The 20682-nt window shown below is 58.7% G+C and overlaps 2 protein-coding genes across 6 annotated transcripts; both read left to right on the forward strand.

Annotated features, from left to right (window-relative positions):
* Nucleotides 1-418: 418 nt before the first annotated feature.
* ACOT11 (acyl-CoA thioesterase 11) lies at nt 419-17832 on the forward strand. 5 transcript variants are annotated; one of them, XM_055815680.1, is made up of 18 exons: nt 419-544; nt 4950-5025; nt 6538-6736; nt 7668-7737; nt 9795-9845; nt 11072-11132; nt 11380-11481; nt 11936-12071; nt 12378-12534; nt 12901-13020; nt 13108-13252; nt 14197-14252; nt 14381-14447; nt 14522-14605; nt 14717-14850; nt 15152-15283; nt 15360-15486; nt 15590-17832. In XM_055815680.1, the coding sequence occupies exons 1-18, from the start codon at nt 522-524 to the stop codon at nt 15743-15745; spliced, it is 1896 nt and encodes a 631-aa protein (XP_055671655.1). In that variant the 5' UTR covers nt 419-521; the 3' UTR covers nt 15746-17832. The 5 variants fall into 5 exon arrangements, with proteins under 5 accessions (XP_055671655.1, XP_055671656.1, XP_055671658.1 ...); XM_055815681.1 differs by lacking the exon at nt 9795-9845; XM_055815683.1 differs by lacking the exons at nt 4950-5025; nt 9795-9845 and having other exon boundaries at nt 430-544.
* A 945-nt stretch (nt 17833-18777) lies between these two features.
* On the forward strand, nt 18778-20577 carry TMEM205 (transmembrane protein 205). The gene is made up of 3 exons (XM_005232982.3): nt 18778-19671; nt 19773-19936; nt 20156-20577. Exons 1-3 carry the CDS (start codon nt 19572-19574, stop codon nt 20453-20455), a joined length of 564 nt encoding a protein of 187 aa, XP_005233039.2. The 5' UTR covers nt 18778-19571; the 3' UTR covers nt 20456-20577.
* The last annotated feature ends 105 nt before the right edge of the window (nt 20578-20682 follow it).

Here is a 20682-nt window from a genome sequence, read left to right on the forward strand (position 1 = left end):
GGGAAGAGCCCAGTGCTGATGCGGTGCTGTCAGTGCTGAGTGGGCTGGGGGAGCAGCCGGGCACCCCCGTGCCCATGGCTGGGCTGATGGGAGGAGAAGAGGGGGTGATGTGTGGGGCTGTGGAGGGGACCCAGGACACCATCTCAGGGGCTGCTCGCTGGGCAGAGATGGGAGGGAAGCGGCAGCACCCTGCTCCGCAGAGCGGTTGGCAACGTGCCGGTGCCTCCCACCGTGCTCCCCGGCTTTGCCGCCGGCCCGGTATGTTCGCTCCTGTCGGAGCATCCAGAGCAAACCTCCGGAGTGCCGGCTATTTTCCAGGCAAAAAGCACATTTGCTCAAGCGCTACCTTAAGAAAAGTTATGCATGACTATATTTCAGGAAGCGGGAGGGGGTGTGTGCTGGCCCCGTCCCAGGGCTCCGTGCCAGCCCTGGCCTTGACGCCCGCGCCCGGTGCCGGCCGCGCACGCAGGTGTCCGGACTCTTCTCCTCCAAGCCAGCCGCCGCCTCGCCGCTGCCTGCAAATGCTCAGCTTCTTCTGGCTGAGGTGAGGGCTGGGGGGGAGCTGGGGATGATGGGGACAAGGCGGGGGGACCGCAGGGCTGGGTGAGCGGGAGCCAGCATCTGGCACTGCGGTGGAGACTTGGCGGTGGAGCAGTGGCTTGTCCTGGCTTGCGTTGGCGTCGGGCAGCTCTGCCGGGGGGAGGATGTGGGGTGACAGCCCCTTGTGCCCCCCCGGCTGGCCTGGGTGATGCCCTCCTGCCCTTGGAGTTTGCAGTGGCACCATCAGGGTCAGCACTGGTGGCTCACCGAGGGGGATGTGGCACCCTCCGACTGCAATGGGGACAGCAGGCGAGAGCAGCCAATGTCAGCCCTGCCCCAGGTCTTTCTGGGGGTGCCGGGAGGGGTGCCAGGGGGGGTGGCTTGAATCAACCTTTTCTCACTTAAAAGCGGGGTAAGATATTTGGGAAGCGTGGGCACAGGGCTGCCGGGAATGCCAGCACCATCGGGAGGACAGAGGGATGCGCCAGGGCTGGCTGGGGCAGCGTGGGTGGCCAGATGGTGTGGGTGGCACGATACTGTGGTGGTCTCTACGGTGGTGGTCTCGACTGAGGTAGTCTCAGCTGTGGTGACCGCTGTGGTTGAGACCACCAGGGTGGAGACTATTGCACCACTATGCTGTCCACTTTGGTGGTCTCCACCCTGGTGGTCTCAACCGCGGTGGTCACCATAGTTGAGACCACTGCAGTTGAGACCACCAAGGTGGAGACCATTGCACCATCGTGGTCTCCACTGTGGTGGCCTCCACCATGATGGTGTGAACCACGGTGGTCTCAACCACAGCGATATCCACTATGGTGGTCTCCAACTTGGTGGGCTCAACCATGGCGGTCTCAACCATGCTGGTCTCGATGATATGGCATTCTCCTCGGGAAAGCCGTGGGTGGTAGGGCAAAGGTGCCTGGGCTGGGCCATGCTGTTGGTTGTCCCCACACTTGTGAATTTTGGCCCTGGTGGTGTTTGCAGCTGTAACAGGGGGATGCTTGGGCTTCGCTCTCCCCCTGGGCTGAAGACAGCAGTGCCAGGGCAACTTTTCCCCTTGGGACACTCCCTGGGAGGACTTTGCCCCCATGCCGGCAAACTGGCACCAGCCTTCCCGGGAGTGTCCCAGGAGCCCCGGAGAGCAGCTGGGCATGGATGGGGTTGTGGGCTGTGGGCAGGGCCAGGTCTGGGGATGCTTCACCCAGCATTGAACCAACCTGCGGAGAGGGACATGAGGGGGCTGGAGGAGTCCTCCCTGCACTCACCCTGCGTGAAGGTTTCCCATGGGTGGTGGGTCTAAAAGAGTTGGCCTCTTGTAAGGGGAGTCATCCTTGCACCACCCCACACTGCCTTTGGCCCTCAGTTTGCACTTTCCTGGCCCTATGCCTCGCTTTGCTCCGTGAAACCTTAGGGAAAGCATGATGTGTCATCCCAAAAATATCCCCCCGCCCTCCTGGGGTCCCACTGAGACCTGCCATGGGGAGCTGCCACATTTTCTCACCATGCCAGGACCCGGCGGTTCAGTCCCTCTTGTCTCAGCGGGGCCACCATCCTGATGGCCCTGCAAAGGAGCCGGCACCCTGTACCCCGCACCCAGGCAAGTGTCATGGGTCTTGTCCTGGGGACCCTGCTCCATCCTGGCAGGCGTGGGGTGATGGAGCTGAGCCATGTCAGGCATCTCTCCTGCCGCTCGCCAGTGGGGGTCCTGCTGGAAGGGACATCTCCCCTTGCATGAAACCTGCCTGTCCCATCCCCGGGAGCACCGGGGCTTTGCCGCTGCAGGCATTGGGACTGGTGGGCCGGGTCTCGGGGGAAGGAGAGCCCTCACTGCCCTGTTGAGATGGCAGAATTTCTCAAAGTAGGTCAGGTTAATTTTTTAATGTGTGCAGATTTGCTTGTTACCATGGATATTGCTCAATTATACACCAATAATCCCCCATGAGAACTTCATTGTCGCTGCTTTCCTCTCCCCATCTACCCCCTTTTTTTCTTTATATATTCCCAGGGAGGGGTAAGGATGCACTGAGGAGCTGGGGTAGGGGTAGGAGACCAGAGACAGGTGATGGAAAACGCAGGTTAGGCATTCGGGAAGTGGCACTGGGATGGTGGGAGAGCTCTGGAGGGCAGGCGGGGGCAGCTTAAGGCATGAGGCTGCCCCACTCTTCTCAGAGCCCCCCACAGCCGGACCCTTGCCCTGGCTTCACCTTCATCCCTCCCTCCCATCCGCTGCGTGTGGATGGTTAAAGCAAACACGTGGTCTCAAGGGTCTAGGGGAACGACCGCTCTCCTGCATCCCCACCCAGCATCACCCCTGGGGGCTGTGGGACCTGAGGGGGTTTTGCCATGGTGGTTTCCTGGTGATTTCCCAAGAGGCCAGCACCCGCTTCAGCGGCAGAGAGCATCCCTGGAGTTTGTGGGTGCTTGAATGCTGCGGGACAGCTCCTCGCCAGGGTATAGGAGAGCAGTGGGGTGCCACAGGGTTCCTCTCCCCCAGTATCTGTGGAGCTGCTGGGGTGTCCCCCCCGCTCTGCACCACTCCCCCAGTTTGCTCTGTAGGCTCCTTATGCCTTCGGCAGTGCAGGAAGTGAGCGTGGCAGGAGGCAAGAAAAATAATCTGCTGGAAGGGTGTTTTTTCCTAATGCAAACTTTTTTTTTTTTTTGGTAGAAGTGGGTCACTCGAGGGGTGACAGAGTAAGAGCATCATCACCTGGGTACTGCATCCCGTTGCCATGGTGACCCGAGGGCTGCATCAGTCAACAGCTTTAAAAATGTGACAGTTGAGTGAGGCTGAAGATTTTAATGAGGACAGACACTTGCTCGCTTAGTTTAGATAACTGAATACTCTATAAATACCCACCAGCTGAATGGTTCTGGGTCTCTGGAGCGCGTTGGCGACGCGTGGCCAGGGTGCTCCCCTTCCCCAGGCAGAGCCCTGCACTCCAGGGTGGGAGCGTGGGCTGGGGCTGCCTCAGAAATAGCAGCAGGGATGGATGCAAGGCAGACGGCTCTTTTTTTTTTTCCCCTCCTGCTAACCCAGGGCAGAGGACAAGGTGACATGTCTGCAGAGCCATGAGCAGGTTTGGGTTGCCAAGGTATGGCCCCAGCCACGTGCCCTCCAGCGTTGGCTGCTGCGGCTGTGGGGTGCGACAGGGCCACCTCCTGCCACTGCCACAGCATTGTGCCCACACTAAAGCAAACCCGGGGAGCAAACCTGTCTTGCTCAACAGGAGACTAACTTGTGGCATGGGTGGGTGAGCCATAAGCAACCTCCCAAGCCTCAACAGCAAGTCTGGAGAGGTGGAGGAGCTGAGGAAAGCAAAGCCCGGTGCCTCTGAGGAAGGGAATGGGAGGCTTTGAAAGGCTCAGCAGTGCCACTTGCATCCATTGCTGCTCCAAGCACCTCACTTTGTAACGGGCACAATGGACACGTGCCATGAGGTGCCCCAAGGCCAGCTCCTGTGAAGGGCTGGTGGTGCAGGAGGCAAATCTGCAGCTTGCACTTTTTAGACCCTGTGCCAAAATCGGTCAGTCCTGCGCCTTGGGGAGTGAGCTGCCACCTCTGGCAGCCCAGCCGGACCCATGTGGGAGAGGTATGTTTGCTGGGACAGCTGGGGGCACACCAACAGCCCATCAGTGTAGTGCTTAAAAGCAAACTGTAGGTATAAAGCCTCTTCCACTTGTTTTTGCTGCAGCTGTCACACTGCCTTTTCTTATGATGCCACCGCCGTGTCCAGCCGGGACCCGGTTACACTGCCTGTGGCCGGGGAGCCCGTGGGCACCCAAGGGCACATGGTGCCCTTGGGGGATGCCAGGGCTTCACAGGCAGAGGGGCCAGAGCAGGGCACGGCGGCGTTGCCGGCAACAGGCGCTTCCCATTTGCTGGCCCCGGTACCACCTGCACAGAGTGTGAGTCCTGCCTGCTGCCAAAAATATGCTCCCGGCTGTCTTGTGACCACGGCAGTGTCACCGTGCCAGCCAGGGGAGCTTCAAGACACAGCCCTCTGTCACATGTAGCACCACGGAAAGTATTGACGCAGCATCACTGACCGAGGGATGAGCCATGGCACTGTGCCCAAGGTTTGGTCCAGCACCCCAGAATAGCTGGGACTCTTTCCATTACAGCCGGCGAGCACCGTACCTGACCCCCGAGGAATGGCAGGCACAGCCCTGGCTCTGCCCTTCTCTGTGTCGGCTCCGGCAGCCCCTTGGATAGGTGCTGGCAAGGGGCTGGTGGCCGGGGATAGGACGTCAGTGTGGGGTGTGGGGACAGTGCAGGTGACTACAGCAGACGGCAGTGCCCCGGCAACTGCCACGCACGCTGCCTCGTCTGTCAGGAGTCAGCCGCGGGCATCCTGTGCCCCCGGCTCTGCCCGTCCTGCTGTAACCGGAGCCACTCTTCTCCTTTCCAGGTGTCTTTTAAAAATGGTCAAGGAGAATATTGTAGTCCCTGAAGAGATCTTGAGCTTCTGTTGCAATGGCCTCCAGGTACCCCCCTATGCTGTGCAACTAACCCCGGGGATCCCCGTTGTGCCGGTGGCCACTAATCAAGGCTGTGCCAGCAGATGCCACCCCATGCCGGGAGCTGCTCACAGCCCCGCACTGGCTCCGGTGCCATGTGCTCCCCAGGCGTTCCCCACCAACATCCCTGGCCTCTTGCTGGCTACCGTGGGGTCAGGGCTGTTCCCACAGGGTGCCGGCTTTTCCCCTGAAATTTAGAAACAGCGAGCACCGTGAAAACGACCAGCGGGAGCTCCGACCAGGCTGGCTGCTCGCTTTGCAGCAGGCGGCTTTGGAGCTCTTTGCATTGCTGGCTCGTACCCCAGAGCCTGCTGGCTTCCCGAAATAGCTCCCTGGTACTTGTGTAGGCACCTCGGCACACTGGGAAACATCCCGGGAGGTTTGCGAAGGGCTTTGGAGCCTGCTGGAGGGGCTCCGGTGGCTGGGGGTCTGCATCGCTGTGGGATGGGGGGCCCCTGGCCGTAGGCTTGGCTTGCCACGTTTGCCGCCTTCTCTGCTAAGCCAAGGTTTGTGCCGTTCCAGGGATGTCGTGTACCAGTAGCTATGGAAACAGAGGTTAGACCTGCTAGAGAAAAATGCTATTCTGAGAGGCGGTGAGCTCAGGGTAGTCGGGAAAGCTTCCCTTTCAGCATAAACCCATCTTTAAAAGAAGCTGGGCAATCCGAAGGGCAAAGAAGCTGCTGCAACGGGGCTCTCGCAATAAGTGCTGCGAACAGGAGCCACAGGGGGAGCAGAAAGAGGAAGGAAGGGCTGTAACGAAGCCCAGACAGCTCCTCGTGTCTCCTCAATTACTCACCAGGCTAACTGAGTTCAGCCCTTGTGTAACACGGCTCACTTGACATCTAATCAGCTATTTTTCTTGCCGACACAGTCACAATACCAGCCCCTGTCTCCCAACTCACCTCCCACCGGGGTGACAGGCAGGAGCAGCTCTGTGCCCAGCAACCTGCAAAGCCAGCAAGGAGCGTACCTGATTGTGCGAACAACCCCAAACCAAGGATGCCTCCCCCTCCCTCTGCTTGTACCAGACAGGAAAAACTACTTCTGGTGTTTCTTTGGCAAAGGCGAATGTTGTTGGAAGGTGTGGAGCATTGCTGCGTGCCCAGCCCTGGGCGCACAAAAACACCCTTTGCTGCAGTACCCTAAAAATGAAGCTGTCAGGGGAGCAAAATTCCTCCCCATAGAATTGATTGACTTCAGGAGAGGTTTTGCATGGTTTTCAGGGGAAAGCAGTGGGGCCGTAAGGAATGGAAATTGCCTGGAAACCTGCAGCAATCATCCATGGAGCTCTTTTTAGAGTTTTTTTTTTCTTCCTTTTGGTTGCAGGCATCATGTCTTTGGTGAGGGCTGGGTGGGATTTAGTGGTGCCTGCGGCTGAGGTTCCCCCTGGCTCTGCTTAGGGAGGGGGCTGCATGGGTCACTGTTTTCTCAGAGGATTTTCCTCCCGTTTGGGTGAAACAGAGCTTTTGTCTCCTGCAGGGCTCGACCTCTCTGCTGCGTGCCCGGGAGCCAGGGGAGCAGGAGGAGGTGCCGGGGGCCATGGCGAGCCCCTCGCCTGCCCGCAACCCCACCGAGGTGCAGATGAGCCAGCTGGTGCTGCCCTGCCACACCAACCACCGTGGCGAGCTCAGCATCGGCCAGCTGCTCAAGTGGATCGACACGGCTGCCTGCCTCTCCGGTAAGCCATCCCCTCCCACCGGAGCCACCGTCCTGCCAGGCCAGGAGGGAAGGGACCTGGCAGTGTCCCCAGGAGCTAGCTCATCAGCAGTGTGCTGGGCGGTCCAGCATCGTCCCTGGGAGCTGACGCCAGCTGGGGACCTGCGTCATGCCATTTTGCTGAGTAATTAGAGAGCAAACGGGAGCAGGACGAGAGGGGGAGGAGACGTGTGCTGCAGCATGCACGCTTGCTTGGGCACAGATCAAAATCAACACCTGCTTTTCCCAAAATGCTGCCCTTTTCCTTGCCTGGAGCACAGGGCATGGCAAGACCAGGCTAGTGACATCCCCAGTACCCCAGCAGCGGCCGGGGAGCTCTGATGGACCGGGCTGAGCTCTGCTCGGCAAGAAATGATGGAGCTCACCAGATCTCCAAGCGTGCCATGCAGCCCTACCAAGCAGGCCACCAGCTGCTGGGCACGGGGAGGTTACGGCAGGGAAACAGGTGCGATTTTGCAGTTTGATGAGGTTCCCAGGGCAATTTTGCAGTTTGAGGTTGCTGGACTCCCAAGGGAAAGCCGGTCTGGCAGGGCAGCTTTAAAATATTTGCTGTATATAGGGAGATGGTATCAGCTGCCTGTGCATCCCCGCAGCGGCCAAAAGCACTGCAGGAAGGCAAACAGCAGGGCAGCGTGCCTCCTGGTTATAACATACCCTCCAACCCTTAGAACATCTGCAAGCCCACACTGCTACGGGGTGGAGAAACCCCAAACCCCCCTCTTGTCCCCTGCAAACATGGCAGGCTGGCACAAGCAGGGAAGGGGATGCCAGCCTGGGTTTCATTGGTGCCACCAGCCCCGCGGCAGCAGCGGTGGGGCAGAGGCGTGAGTGTGCCCCTCGCATGCTCAGCGTGTTGCTGCAGGTTGCTGATGCAGTTTGTTTTTCCTTTCCAGCCGAGAGGCACGCCGGCTGCCCATGCGTCACGGCTTCCATGGATGATATCTATTTTGAGCATACCATTAGGTAAATACTCCGCTCTTCAGCGCAGCATGGGGGGGGGGGGGGAGGGTGGGTTTGTTCCAGTCTGCCGAGTGCAACGTGGACGGTGGGGCTGGGGCTGGGGCAGGGAGCAGCATGCTGGGGAGGGGAGGAGATGCGGTGACAGTGCCAGGCTTGCAGGGCAGCCGGGGGCTGAGGCTCTGGCTCCGCTGCAGGGCTGCGGACCGACTGTCTGCTCTGATTTATCCGCTGTCTGGTCGCCTGGGGAGCCCCTACTGGGTTGGCTTCCCGGTATTTCCCCTGACCCCAGCTCCTCCCTGGCTTTGTTCAAGAAACAGCTCTGACTTAGTGCTCTGGAAAACTTGAATCTTGCAAATCGTGCCTCTGTAGCGGCAGTGTGGGTGGCTGGCGTGTGGTGGGGCACAGCCAGCCAGCCACCCACCGGCTGCTGGGGGAGGTGGGACCTCCCTGCCCATCGCTTTGTGAGATGCTCCAAGCTGAACTTCACCCGGCCAAAATCCCCTCCCAAGCTTGTCGTGGCACCCTCTGGGTGCTGCCCCGGCAGAGGTGCCCACCCTGATGCACACAGCCCCTTGGGCTGCCACATGGCAGGGGACAACGTCTCTCCTGACCTGCAGCTGTTGTGGTACAGAGGGCCAGGCACCCTCCCAGGGGTCTGCCCTCGTTTGCCGCACGCTCCCGGTATTGAGACCATTCCCACCAGGCGTAGGTCTTACATGCCCTTGCCAGCCCCTGTGAGCCCTGGTGCTGGCACCCACCTTTCCTCAGCTCTCGGAGCCTCCATAACCCCCATCTGCTCACCCCTGGGTGCCATCTCAGGGGGCTCCATGCATCTTTTGGTGCACTGATGAATGTCCCCACAGGGCCTGATGGCAGAAGTGCCAGCCTGCTGGTGGAGGGGTTTTGGGCACCCCTGTGCCCTGGGGACCTGCTGGCCAGAGGTTGTCCTGGTCAAGCAAGCCGTGCCGTGTAGGATCCATGCTGCCTGGCAGCTCCCTACGGTGCAGGTCTGGGGCAGAGACCAGCGTGGGCGCCCAGGGCTGGTGCTGGGGTCCCAGGCTGTCGGCCAGTTTGTTTGGTGCCGGGAAGTCTGACTCACTCCTGAGTTTCACCGTCAACCCCAGGAAATGCTGAACTCCCACTTTCACCATCTCACGTCGTGGTACTGGTGGGTTGGCGAGGTTGGGAGGGCTGCCCACTGCCCTGTGGCTCAGCTGCGTGCCCAAACCGTGGCGTGGGGATGCGGTGCATCCCCATGTGGCACTGGCAATGGTGGCGCCATTGGGATCGATGCCCTGTGCCAGGCGGACTCAGTGGGTGCCGTCCGTGCCTGGTGCCACGTGGCTCCAGCTCCCAGGGAAGCGCTGCCTGGGAAGCTTTTCCCTGTGGGTTTCAGGAGTGGGAGAACAGACCCAAGCCCTGCTCCAGAGCATTAAATCGAGCCCCGCAAGGCGTTTGTCCCTCCTCGGAGTGAGGAGTTGGGCACTGCTCCAAGGGGTCAGGGAATTTGCGCTGCTCCTGGCTCAGATCCCACTTGCTGTGGTCCAGCTTAATGCTCTGAGCAAGGGGCAGGGATTTCCCACAGAGCTGTCTGAAGGCAGAGGAGCCTTGAGCAGCATTTGCTGTCTGTTCTCCTCCTTGCCTGGCTGTTTGTGCTTTCTGCCACCCTCCCACGGTGAGGGAGAGGCAGGGAGGAGCTATAGGTGCTTGGGGGAACAGAGAAGGCCCCAGAACATCACTGACTTAAAAACTCACCAGCTGGGCATCAGATGCTCTGCATCTCTCAGCCCTGCCACGTGGAAGTGCAGCCTCCCGGGAGGACTGCACATACCCTTGAGCCAGGGTATTTGTGGCCTTTATGGCACTGGCTTGTACCGCTTGGTAAGGAGAGAGAAGATAAAGTGGGTTTGGGGCTGTAACATAGACAGACGGGGCTCACATGCCTGCCTGGACTCCTGCCCTTGCACAGCCCTCACTGCAAACCCAGCCAGAGCATCCGTGCGACCGCTTCCATCCCCTCTAACCCTCTTCCCCCATTTTGCTTTTTCTTTTCGCACCAGCCAGCCCTATATAAACCCTCCTGGGCAGTGGGACGGGAAGAGCGGTGTCTGGTACGGATGTGTGCAGCCCTAGAGCAGCCAGCCTAACGCAGCGCTGCCGTGAGTTGGGAGCATTAACCCCACTGACGTGGCACGGCCGGGGGTGACCGGAGGCTGCGCATGTAACCCCGCTAACATTTCAGCATGCTGCGGTGGGCACCGGGCTGCCCCTGGCCGTGGGGGCCGCGGCGGGGGACGGCTGGAGGCACCGTCCCAGCCTCATGCCACCCCTGCTCCAGCCAGAGCCAACGTGCAAAGCGTGTCAAGCAGCTGAGATGATCGTGGTAGTTTGAAGCCAGACGTCATGTGCAGGAGCAAGGGGGAAGTTACAGCGCCGAAGCACGTGCTGACTCTTCCTCACTTCTGGTTTTGAGCCCTCCCTGGTGCAAAGCTGCAGTGGCAGCTATAGGGTTTATTTTTCCAGAGTTTTCTGGCATTGGTCTCTTTCAGGGGAGAATAATATTCCTGATTTAATAAAGCATTCAGTAAAGACTGTTTGCTGTCGGTGTTGCCAATAAGCTGCTCATTTGGTCAGTACCAGTCTGGAGCAGGTTAGGCTGCAGAGCTGAAGCTGTGTGTTTACTCTGAAGCCTACTGAAGGCACAGAGGAGAGCTCCTGGGCTCTGTGAGCAGCAGTTTGCTGTCAGATGTTTCATGTAAGAGATGGTGCAAAATGATCCTGGGTGGATCCTGGCTCCTGCCATCTCCCAGTATCCCAAGGTGTCTGTCACTGGGAGGCCCTGGAGAGGAGTTGGGATGAGAGCAACCAAGGTGCCTGCAGCCGTGGGGCTGCTGCTGCCACTGGCCAAGGGCCTGTGGGTCAGCCCCATGGGTGCCCTTGTTGTGCAGGACAGCGCATGTGAGACTGGAGAAGCCGTTTGCTCTGGCAGAAGCATGCATGCCCGCATGGCAGGGGGTGCCAAACAGGCCCCGGGCACCTCTGCACCCCTCAGGTGTCCTGACAGCACTGCAGACCTGGGGACCTGTTTGCACATGGCTGCTTGGGGGTGACATCTCACCACTGAGCTGGACACCTGTGGGCTCCCACGTCTTGCAGGTGGCTGTCCCTATGTCCTGCTGGCCATCCCAGCACGTCCCCACTGTCCCTGAGGCAGCTGCTACTGCAGCGGGCAATGGGCCATAATGCCATGGCACCTCGGTGGGGAGCTGCTTGTTGCCAGTACGTGTGATGGATAACCACAGTGACCCCCACATGCTTTCTCCTTTCTGTTTTTCAGTGTCGGGCAAGTTGTCAACATCAAAGCCAAAGTGAACCGAGCTTTTAACTCCAGCATGGAGGTTGGTGTGCCACCCCCTGCCTTCTCCCCCTGCCCCTGCCCCGATCCCCCTCACTGTGCACCCGTCCCTGCGAGCCACGCATGCCTGTTCACCACTGCCAAACGCAAAATCCCTGAATCCTTTTGCGGTTCTCAGCTTTGAACCCACATGTCAATCCCCTCCCGCTGGGTCCGGCAAGGGGTGCGTGGTGGGATGTGGGTCCCCGGGGAGCAGAGCCGGCTCTCAGGGGTGCTCTGCCCTCTCCCAGGTGGGCATCCAAGTGAGCTACGAAGACCTGTGCAGTGGGAAGCACTGCAGCATCTGCAAGGCGTACGCCACCTTCGTGGCATGCGGCCCCTCCGGCAGCAAGGTGAGTGGCAGCTGGGGGCTGTGGGGGCTTGGCTTTCCATCAGGGCACGTGCCATCGCTTTGTGGCTATCAGCACATGGTAAGGTCAGTGATCCCTTATCCTGTGCTTGCGGGGTGCCAGGCTCTCAGCTCAGCTCTGGGCACAGAGGGCACCTGCCCGCTGCTGCCATGCCCTCCTCTGCCCGGGGAGGGCAGGGACGTACCCCCCCCCGGCACTGCGGGATGGCTCCTTAGCATCGGTGTCCACCCCAGCTCTGTGACACCTTCCGGGGGGTCTCTATCTGTCTGAGGAGCCCTTTGGCCCCTCCAGGAGCAGCTATAACCCAGGAGGAGCACAGCTGGCTCTGTCGCACATACGATGGGATGTATAGAGCCACAGGAGTGCGTACCAGCGCCCGAAGGAGCCCTGCCTTCTCCCGTGGTGGGACTGCACCCTGTCCATGTCTCCTTTGCAGGTAAAGCTGAAGCCACTGACCCCGCAGACGGAGGAGGAGAAGATAGAGCACAGCATTGCTGCCGAGCGCCGCCGTATGCGCCTGGTCCACAAGGACACCCTCAAGGACCTCCTCACCCGCAGCCCCCGTGAAACCGGTACCGTGTCCTGCAGCCTGGGCTTCCAGCCCCAAAATAGCCCTGACACACACCGGTGACATCCTCCTCCCTCAGTGGGATGTGGGGGAAGAGTGGTGATCCCCGTGGAGGTTTGGGAATGCCCTGGCCATGGAGGGGTAGGGATCAGCCCCACCATCCTGGACCCTGAGACAGGAGGTAGCGGGGGTTGATACAGTGGGAGGGAGGGTGGCCATGGGGAGAGGAGGCGAGAACTGGTGGGGTGCCAGAAGCAGGGGTCGCAGTGGCTGGCTGGCACGCTGATTCCTGTCCCCCCTACTGCGGCAGAGCTGGAGACGCGGGACGGCAGCGCAGCAGTGCCAGCGGAGAAGACACGGGTGGAGAGCGTGGAGCTGGTGCTGCCCCCACATGCCAACCATCAGGGCAACACCTTCGGCGGGCAGATCATGGCCTGGATGGAGAACGTGGCCACCATCGCAGCCAGGTGACCCCACGGGGATTTGGGGGAGGGGGATGGCATGCCCAGAGTGGGGACACAGCTGGGGCAACCTCTGGCTGGGTCAGGCCACAGCCAGGTTGTAGGGACCCTCCAGGGGGATGATCTCCAGCACAGCACCCTTGGGCGATGCCATACAGGGAGTCCCATGGGTGCATCGTGCTGGAGAACCCCAGGGCGAGGGTTCGTGCTCAGCACAGCCTGCATATTGTCCCTTCTCCTGGCTGGTTTTAGCAGTTGAAATCCAGGGCTGATATTTTTTAGGGTCTCTTCAGATCTGGGTGGCTTGGGGAGGGTGCGTGGGGCTGCCGGGCTGTGTGGCCACGGCCGGGGTGTAACTCCTGTCCCCCCCAGCCGGCTGTGCCATGCCCACCCCACGCTGCGCGCCATCGAGATGTTCCACTTTCGGGGACCATCACAGGTGGGAGACCGGCTGGTGCTCAAAGCCATCGTCAACAATGCCTTCAAAAACAGGTGGGTGCCAGCGACGGGGGGTCCACATCCCACCCTCCCAGCGGCTCTCCACACCCTCACCCCTTCTTCTTCGCTCCCTCCCCCCAGCATGGAGGTGGGGGTCTGCGCCGAGGCATATGGCCAGGAGATGTCCGTCAGCCGGAGGCACATCAACAGCGCCTTCATGACCTTTGTGGTGCTGGACCAGGAGGGCCGGCCCCGCACCCTGCCGATGGTGGCACCTGAGCCTGGGGTAAGGATGGGCTGGGCTGGCATGGGACCCCTGGGACCCCCGGGAATCCCGCTTAGCCCTGAAAGGTTCTCAGATTCACAGCAAAATTAATGCAGTTTTGTGATGACGGAAATGAAATTGCTCAGTAGCAAGTGAATTAAATTGATTGCTCGGTATAACTAATAATAAAATAAACCACTTGCCTGTGCAGAGATGGAGACATATTAGCCATGCAAGGCTTAACAGAATATTGCCTGCAAGTTCGAGCTCATCTTTTATGTAATTCAGGGGAAAGAATGCCAACCTCTTCAGTTGTTTTTACCCTCCAAAGCATCCTAGTCCACAGTTTGCTCGGATCCAAGGATTTAAGAAAATCTGTCACACGGGCATAGCAGGGAAGCAAATATATGTGCACCTCAGGGTACGCAGTAGCAAAGAGCAAGTGATGGCATCACCCTCCCCTTGGCTGATCCATGCCCACCTACCTGATTTTTCTGATGCCTTAAAAACTATGACTCTTCTCCTACCCTCCAGGAGAGCGTTTCAGGGCTAGAGCCGGGCTCCCTGAAACTCCTCTCTGCCTGCTTTAAAACACTGCACTGGCACTTTCTTTGAAATAAGCTGCTTTTTGGGGGGTTTTATTTCCCCGGGAGGGGACATTTGCACATGCTAGGGAATGCAATTTGTGTTTCAGTGGCTGTTTGCAGCTCTGCAGCTGCACTGAGGGTTGTTTCCTAATGTGCCAGTGCCCATCGCTTGATCACAGCGTGGTGGCAATGCTGAAATAGCTCACGGTTAATCACTAACCACCACTGCCAGCGTAGCTGGGACGGCAGCCGGAGAGCAAGGGATTTCACCTTCCAGCCCTTCCCTGCTGGATGTTTTGCCCACTCCCAAAAAGACACGTGGGGTTTTTTTCCCCCCTCCTTTTCCTATTAACCTAATGTGTTTTTCTGGTTTATCAGGATGGAGAGAGGAGGTACAGAGAAGCCAGTGCTAGGAAAAAAATTCGGCTTGACCGGTGAGCAGAAAAACCAAGCGGGATGTGAGGATGGAGGAGGGAAGAGAGGGGAGCTTGGCACTGGGGTGCAGGGACAGCCTGTGGGTGATTTGTGTCCCACCATAAGGGAAACTGTGCCTTTCCTGCAGAAAATACCTCGTCTCCTGCAAACAGACCGAGGTGCCGCTCTCCGTGCCCTGGGACCAAAGCAACAAGGTAGGGTGCTGCCCCAGGGGGGTCGCTGCCTCCCACCCCTCCTTCCTGCCCCTCACTTGCTGCCCCTGCCCCAGGTTTATCTGAGCTACAACAACGTCTCTGCGCTGAAGATGCTCGTAGCCAAAGCGAACTGGGTACTCGCCAGAGAAAAGGAGAAGGTACTAAACCCTTTCCCTTCCCCCCGAGCCGCTTCTTGCCTCCCAAGGGTGGGCAACTGGGGGGCTCGGCGGTGGTGAATGTGTCCCAGCCCGTGCCCTGTGCTCCCCAAGGTGCGGATGTACACGCTGGAGGAGGACAAGTTCCTCTCCTTCCGCATTGAGATGTCGGTCCACATCGCCGCCAGCCGAGCCTTCTCCCTGCTCTCTGACCTGCGGCGCCGGCACGAGTGGGACAGCCACTACGCGTGAGTGCTGCGGGGCTTCCTGGGGCACCTGGCCCTTTCCAAAAATCACATCCTAAATTTATGGCTTGTTGACAAACATCCCTTTGAGCTTTCCTGGAAGCAAGAGTGTTGCCCTGGAGCCATGACCGCTCCTAGACACCTTTACCCATCCTGGCTCCACCTGGGCTGCTCTTTGCTGCAAAAAAACATCTATTTTGGGTCCCTCAAAATATTTTGGGTGTGGCGGTGGGCTGTACATGTGTAAGCCCCAGGCTGGGGGCCACAGAGGGGTTTCTCTGACCAGTCCCCTCCTGCCTCGCAGGAGCGCTGTGCTTGTCCAGCAAGTAGACAACGATGACATGATCTACCACGTGGTGAGCCAGACGCTCAGCCATGAGAACAAGCCACAGGACTTTGTCATCCTTGCGTCCCGACGGAAACCCTGCAGCAAGGGGTAACTGTGCCCAGCCCTGACCCCCTGGTCCCCCCTGGCTGGGCTGTGCCGGCTCACTGGGCTCTCTCCTCCTCAGGGACCCCTACGTGGTGGCCTTTCGGTCGGTGACGCTGCCCACGCACCCTGCCAGCGCTGGCTTCACGCGTGGGGAGACGCTCTGCTCTGGTTTCTGCATTTGGCCAGAGTCAGAGGAGACGAGCAAGGTGGGATGCTGCGGCTGTGCCATGGAGCTGTGCCACCCACACCCCATTGGGGAGGCTCTCCCCGCCGCACGTGCCCCTGCTAACCATCTCCTGTACCTCGCAGGTAGCTTACTACAACCAGGCTACGCCGGGGTACCTCAACTATGTCACCACCAACGTGTCGGGACTGTCCTCCAACTTCTGCGCCACCTTTGAAGCCTGTGAGAAGTTCCTGCTGAAGAACAAGGAGGACCTGATCGTGCGGCTGCAGGACCTCTAGCGCCGTGGCACCCCTGCTGATGGATGGACAGGCAGATGAGGTGGCACCACTGTGGTGGGAAGGGACTTGGGTTGGTGGCGCCCAGACCCTGCTTCCTGGGAGGCTTTGGCCTGAGCGAGGCCCCAGTGGCTGGTGTGGAGGGGCATCACCGTACCACCTTGCCCCTTGCGCTGATGTGTCATGCCTTTTCTTCTTCCTTCTTTTTCTATTTAGAAATTTTATAAGCTGACGTGCAGGACTTGGTTTTCTAGTTCACTTAACACTACTTGAATCTTTATACGATACAAAGTCTTCCTAAAACAGTTTGTTTGTTTTTTACTATTTCTTTATGGGGGAAACTGGTTCCCTTTGAGGCAGCAAAGGGAGAGAGGGGACAGTGATATGGGCAGGGTGACGTACCCCTCCTCGGTGCAGGGGTGGCCAGCGGAGCATCCCACTCCCCCCACAGCTGCCCAGTGCTGCTCCTCTTCCTGGCAGGGCTGGCAGACAGCCCCTGCTCCCACTGGGCTGAAATCCTACCCCATGGGGCTGTGGAAGGAGTGGCAATAAAAGTGCATTAAAAGGAAAAAAATATTTGTATGTGCTCTGGGTGAGCGTCTGCTCCAGGGGTTTGCTGCGTGGCTGGTGAGTGTGGAGTGGAGGTCCATATCCCTGTCCCTGGGTGAGGAGGGTGACAGGGCTGCTCAGGGTCACCTGCCCCAAGAGCTGCTGCCTGGGGCTCAGGTGGAAGCAGGGGGTGTCAGCCAGTGCTCTGTGCGAGTGGTTTTTGGGGACTGCCTGGAGGCATTACCACCACAGCAGGGGCAGCGCAGGCTGGTGGGGACCCAGGGGCTGCCTCTCATCCCTGTCCACTGGGTGCACCAACACCTTGAGACCTAAACCCCAAACTGCCTCAGGGGCACTGAAAAAGCAAAAAAAATGCCAAAGCCAAACCTTGTTTCCCTAAGTCTGAGCAAGGCTGCCAAGGACACAGGGAATAGGTGCAGGCAGATACTGAAACGCTGAGCCTCAAAGGCTTTGATATACCCATCCCTAATTGCCCTGAGCACTAATGACTTGAGTGCCTCCAGGGGTGTTTCCCTACCCCAGCTGCTCTGATGGCAGCACAGAGCTGTTTTGATATCCACAGCAGCATCCACAGCAGCAGGGGATGGAGTTATGACCATTGCAAAGACCTTGCTGCCAGCCCGCTTCACCCTGAGATGATCCAGGAAAGCCACCAAAATGCGGCACAGGTGACGGTGGAAGTGCTGTTCATCAGTCACACCCCAGGGGACATCTGCCCTCTGCCACAGGCGTGCTGAGAGCCCTCTCCCAGGCTTTCCTGTGTCACATAGCCAGAGGTTTTCTGATGGCATTGAGGTTTCTGAAAGGCTTGCTGCCTGCTGGGAAGGGAACGAGCCCAAGCCCGGGAGCCCTTGGGCTTGCAGAGCTTCGGGCACAGCAGATTTAACATGGCCCCAGGACAGCGGCCATGCCCTCGCCTTTGCTAGCAGAGTCCTGGTACGCTTAACCCGGAGTGAGGGGTTTTGCAGAGTTTAACCATGATAAGCAAGCAATGGTGATGCTGTGCTCGGGGTAAGATGAGGCTGTGGGGTACCAGAAATGAGCACAGGGTTTTTTTCCAGGCACCACAGGGTGTTTTCGCCCTCTCTGCAGCACCCAGCCCCTAGAAAGGTGCTTCGCCACCCAAATTCCCCACTCGGTTTATAAGCAGAAGGAGCTGCCTGCCCCTCTACCGCAGGCGCCGGTCAGTGGCTCCCCTTCCCGGAGCTGGCTGCAGCCATAAACCCCTAATCTCTGCCATATCTCTGATCATAAACATCTCCATGCAAGGCCTGGCACGGCGCTGCCCCGACCTCCCCCTGCTGCACTATCACCACGAGATAAAGCTGTCTCAAGCTGAACATGGTACAAAACATTCAATTTTTATGGAGCCCTCTTATCTCCCGAAACTCAGAGCAATCCTGCCTTTTTATCACCGGGATGCGAGCCATCCTTTCTACTTATCGTTAGAAATTGCTGCTGCTTGATTAAGTGGAGGGAATGATGTATTCGCCTGAACATTAAACTTTAACTGACCTCTCCTTCTCCTGAAGTATTGTGCTTTTTCCCACTGTGAGGCCACAGTCAGCCCTTGCCCTGGCCTGGCTGGGTCCCTGGAGGCGCCGGGTGATGGAGCAGGAGCGACCTGGGGGCACGACAGAGAGCTGCAACAGTGGGAAGCAGCTTGTGGTTTATGTACATTTGGGAGACAACTGCAGTCCTGCGGATCCGCTGGCCCTCCGGCACAGGGGAGCGTGGACAGCAGGACGGGGCGGCTCGGAGCATCCGTGCAGCACCCATCTCCAACTGCCTCATCCCACAGCTGGCTCCCAGGGGAGGAGGGATCCACTGGCAGGTGCATTGGAGCCTGCTGGGAGCAGCCTGCCCTTACCAGCCTTTCCCAGAGCCCCCCTGTTTGCCCTCCCCACCAAATGCACCGCCTGAGGGCCAATTTAGCAATCAAACCCTATTCTTCTTTTTCCCTTAAAAATCAGAAAACCCTGCAGGGTGTCACCCCCTGCTCTGAACAATCCTCCCAACTGTGGCTTTTTTGTACAAAAACACCCAGCTGCCTTGCTGCTCTCGGTTGCTAATTCCTGCACGGAGGCAAACGATTTGGAGAGGCAGATCTGGGACCCTGGCGAGACAGGGCTCCGTGCCGGCTGCCCGCAGTGCCCATCGCTACCTTCCTGCACAGGGGGGTGCGAGGAACAAAGCCCCACCACAGGACCACGGCTGCCTTCCCTGGGCCCCTGCCATCACGCAGCGGACAGAGCTGCCAGGGGATGGAGTGGGGAAGCATCCCAGAAATGCCAAGCTTTCGGCAAAGAAAAGGCCACAAAGACAGCTGGGGATTTACAGACCAGCACTCCAGGTGGGACCCGAGCACCTTCTCCAGTACATGATGCTACCATCATGAAAAGGTTTCAAAGACCTGATTTTATAGATGCCTAAATAAATACATGGAATTGATATATAAAAACACAGCGTGTATTTATCTGTTTTGCAGAGGCAGAGGGATGTAATTAGATGGCAGCGTCTCTTTCAAGGCTATCCCTGCTGTAATTCATGCCCCGAGGTGGCTGGCCAAGGGGAGGAGGAAGAATAAAGCAAGGGGCAGAATTGATGGGCTGCTCCCAGATGCTTTGTTTTAATTGATTTCCAAAGCGCTCCTTGCAGCCTCCTTGCAGCGGAGCAGGCAGCTCCTTCAAAGCCTCCTTCCACCCACTGCTGCTTGTGCCAGCGTGAGGTCTGGGGCAGCGGGGTGAGCCCGGCAGCCAGCCCTGCTCCTTCCAGCCCCCAGGCTTGGCTCTTTGGTTAAAGTGTGCGGAAGCTGTCGCTGTTTTCAAACAGGGGGACTTCTCCCTGGCCAGGAGGCCTCTTTTGATGGCCACAGCATGGGCAGGCATGTTTTTCAGGGCTTTTCCTTTCCCCCTTTTTATTGACTTTTTGCATGTTCCTGCTGCCAGGGGTCAGCTGGGGCTTTGGCTGGACTTTGCTGAAAGTCCACCCAAAACGGCTGGTTACCGGGTGCTGACGCAGTGCCCTGCCCCTCAGATAGAAGGGGTTTGAGAACGGGGTTTGCAGCCGGGTCAGGTGTGTGATGGTGGGGCTGGGAAGGGGCTGTGCCAGCTCCCAAGCTCTTCCCGAGTAAGTGGGCTCAGGAAGCCAAACTGCATTTGGCCTGCATCCATCAAGGTGACAGCAGTAGCAGCAGCTCAGTGCTGAATCTGGGGGTGGCTCGGCTGACCTGAAGGGACCTGTCCCCAGCCAGGACACCATGCTGACCGACACAGAGCCCTCCAACACCATCAAACTGCTGCACCTGCTTTTCCTCTCCACCTCCTGGGGAATGCAGATCTGGGTGACCTTCGTGGCTGGTAGGTTGCGGTCCGTGCGTGCCGCTGTAGCTCTCTGCCTGGATGGGAGGCTCAGGGGAGGGGGCTTTCCTCCAGGACCTACCCGCTCTCCCCCCTTGCAGGGTTTGTGATGGGCAGCCACCTCCCTCGCCACACCTATGGTTTCATCCAGCGCAAGCTCTTCCCCTACTACTTCCACATTGGCTCCACTTGTGCCTTCCTCAACCTGACTCTGTTTGCCATGTACCACCCCAGCGAGCTGCTCAGCGATGAACAAACGACCCAGGTAGCCTCCCGCTTGACAAGGCAAGCTGGCCATAGGCCAGATCCTTTCCTCTGCTCCACTGAGACTGGTTTGTAAATGATGATGAGGTCCCACGCACAGCTCTAGTTAAAAGAAACGGGTTAACATCCAGATTGCAGCAAGCCTGGTGTGTGAAGGGCTGGGGTAGACGTGTAATCCATCACGTGTGAGATGCTCACAGCGGGCTTTGCTCCCCTGCAGATCATCGCCTTCTTCGTTTGCGTCGCTGCTTCAGTGCTGAACACGCAGTGGTTTGGGCAGGTCACCTCCGACATCGCGGCAGACATGCACCTTGTTGAGCGCCGGCACGGCCTCGGCCAGGAGGTTGGGCTGTTTACCAGCGAGTCCTGCAGGCAGCTGTGCACCTCCAACCCCAGCTACCGGCAGCTGTCCCAGCAGTTCACCCTCTACCACACTCTGTCCTCCCTCTGCAACCTCTGCTGCATCGTGTGCAACGGTTTGAGCTTGTACTACGTGGCTGCCCACCTCTCCGCTCTGTGAGAGCGGGATACCGGGAGGCAAGGCTGGCTGGCCAGAGCCAACACTCTGGGAAAAGGAAGCCATCCTGCTGCCTTGCTGTAAAGTAACTCTGAGCTCTGGAGATTAAAATTTCAGCATCCTCAGATGGAGATACTTTCACTGTATTTGTGCATGCTGTGGAAATTTAGGAATAGCAAAATGGAAATGCTAGCTGTCTGGGGCTAGCCTCCACGATCTAAGTAGGAGTG

The sequence above is a fragment of the Falco peregrinus genome, chromosome 10 (genome assembly GCF_023634155.1).
Source record: "Falco peregrinus isolate bFalPer1 chromosome 10, bFalPer1.pri, whole genome shotgun sequence".
Classification (NCBI taxonomy): Eukaryota; Metazoa; Chordata; class Aves; order Falconiformes; family Falconidae; genus Falco; species Falco peregrinus.

Bases quoted from the DNA above. Each gene is read 5' to 3' on its own strand.
- TMEM205 (XM_005232982.3), top strand. From the start codon at position 19,572: ATGCTGACCGACACAGAGCCCTCCAACACCATCAAACTGCTGCACCTG. The intron at 19,672-19,772 runs GTAGGTTGCGGT...CCCCCCTTGCAG, and splicing joins CTGGGTGACCTTCGTGGCTG to GGTTTGTGATGGGCAGCCAC. The intron at 19,937-20,155 runs GTAGCCTCCCGC...GCTCCCCTGCAG, and splicing joins GCGATGAACAAACGACCCAG to ATCATCGCCTTCTTCGTTTG.
- ACOT11 (XM_055815680.1), top strand. From the start codon at position 522: ATGCTCAGCTTCTTCTGGCTGAG. The intron at 12,535-12,900 runs GTGACCCCACGG...TGTCCCCCCCAG, and splicing joins GTGGCCACCATCGCAGCCAG to CCGGCTGTGCCATGCCCACC. The intron at 15,284-15,359 runs GTAACTGTGCCC...TCTCCTCCTCAG, and splicing joins CGGAAACCCTGCAGCAAGGG to GGACCCCTACGTGGTGGCCT.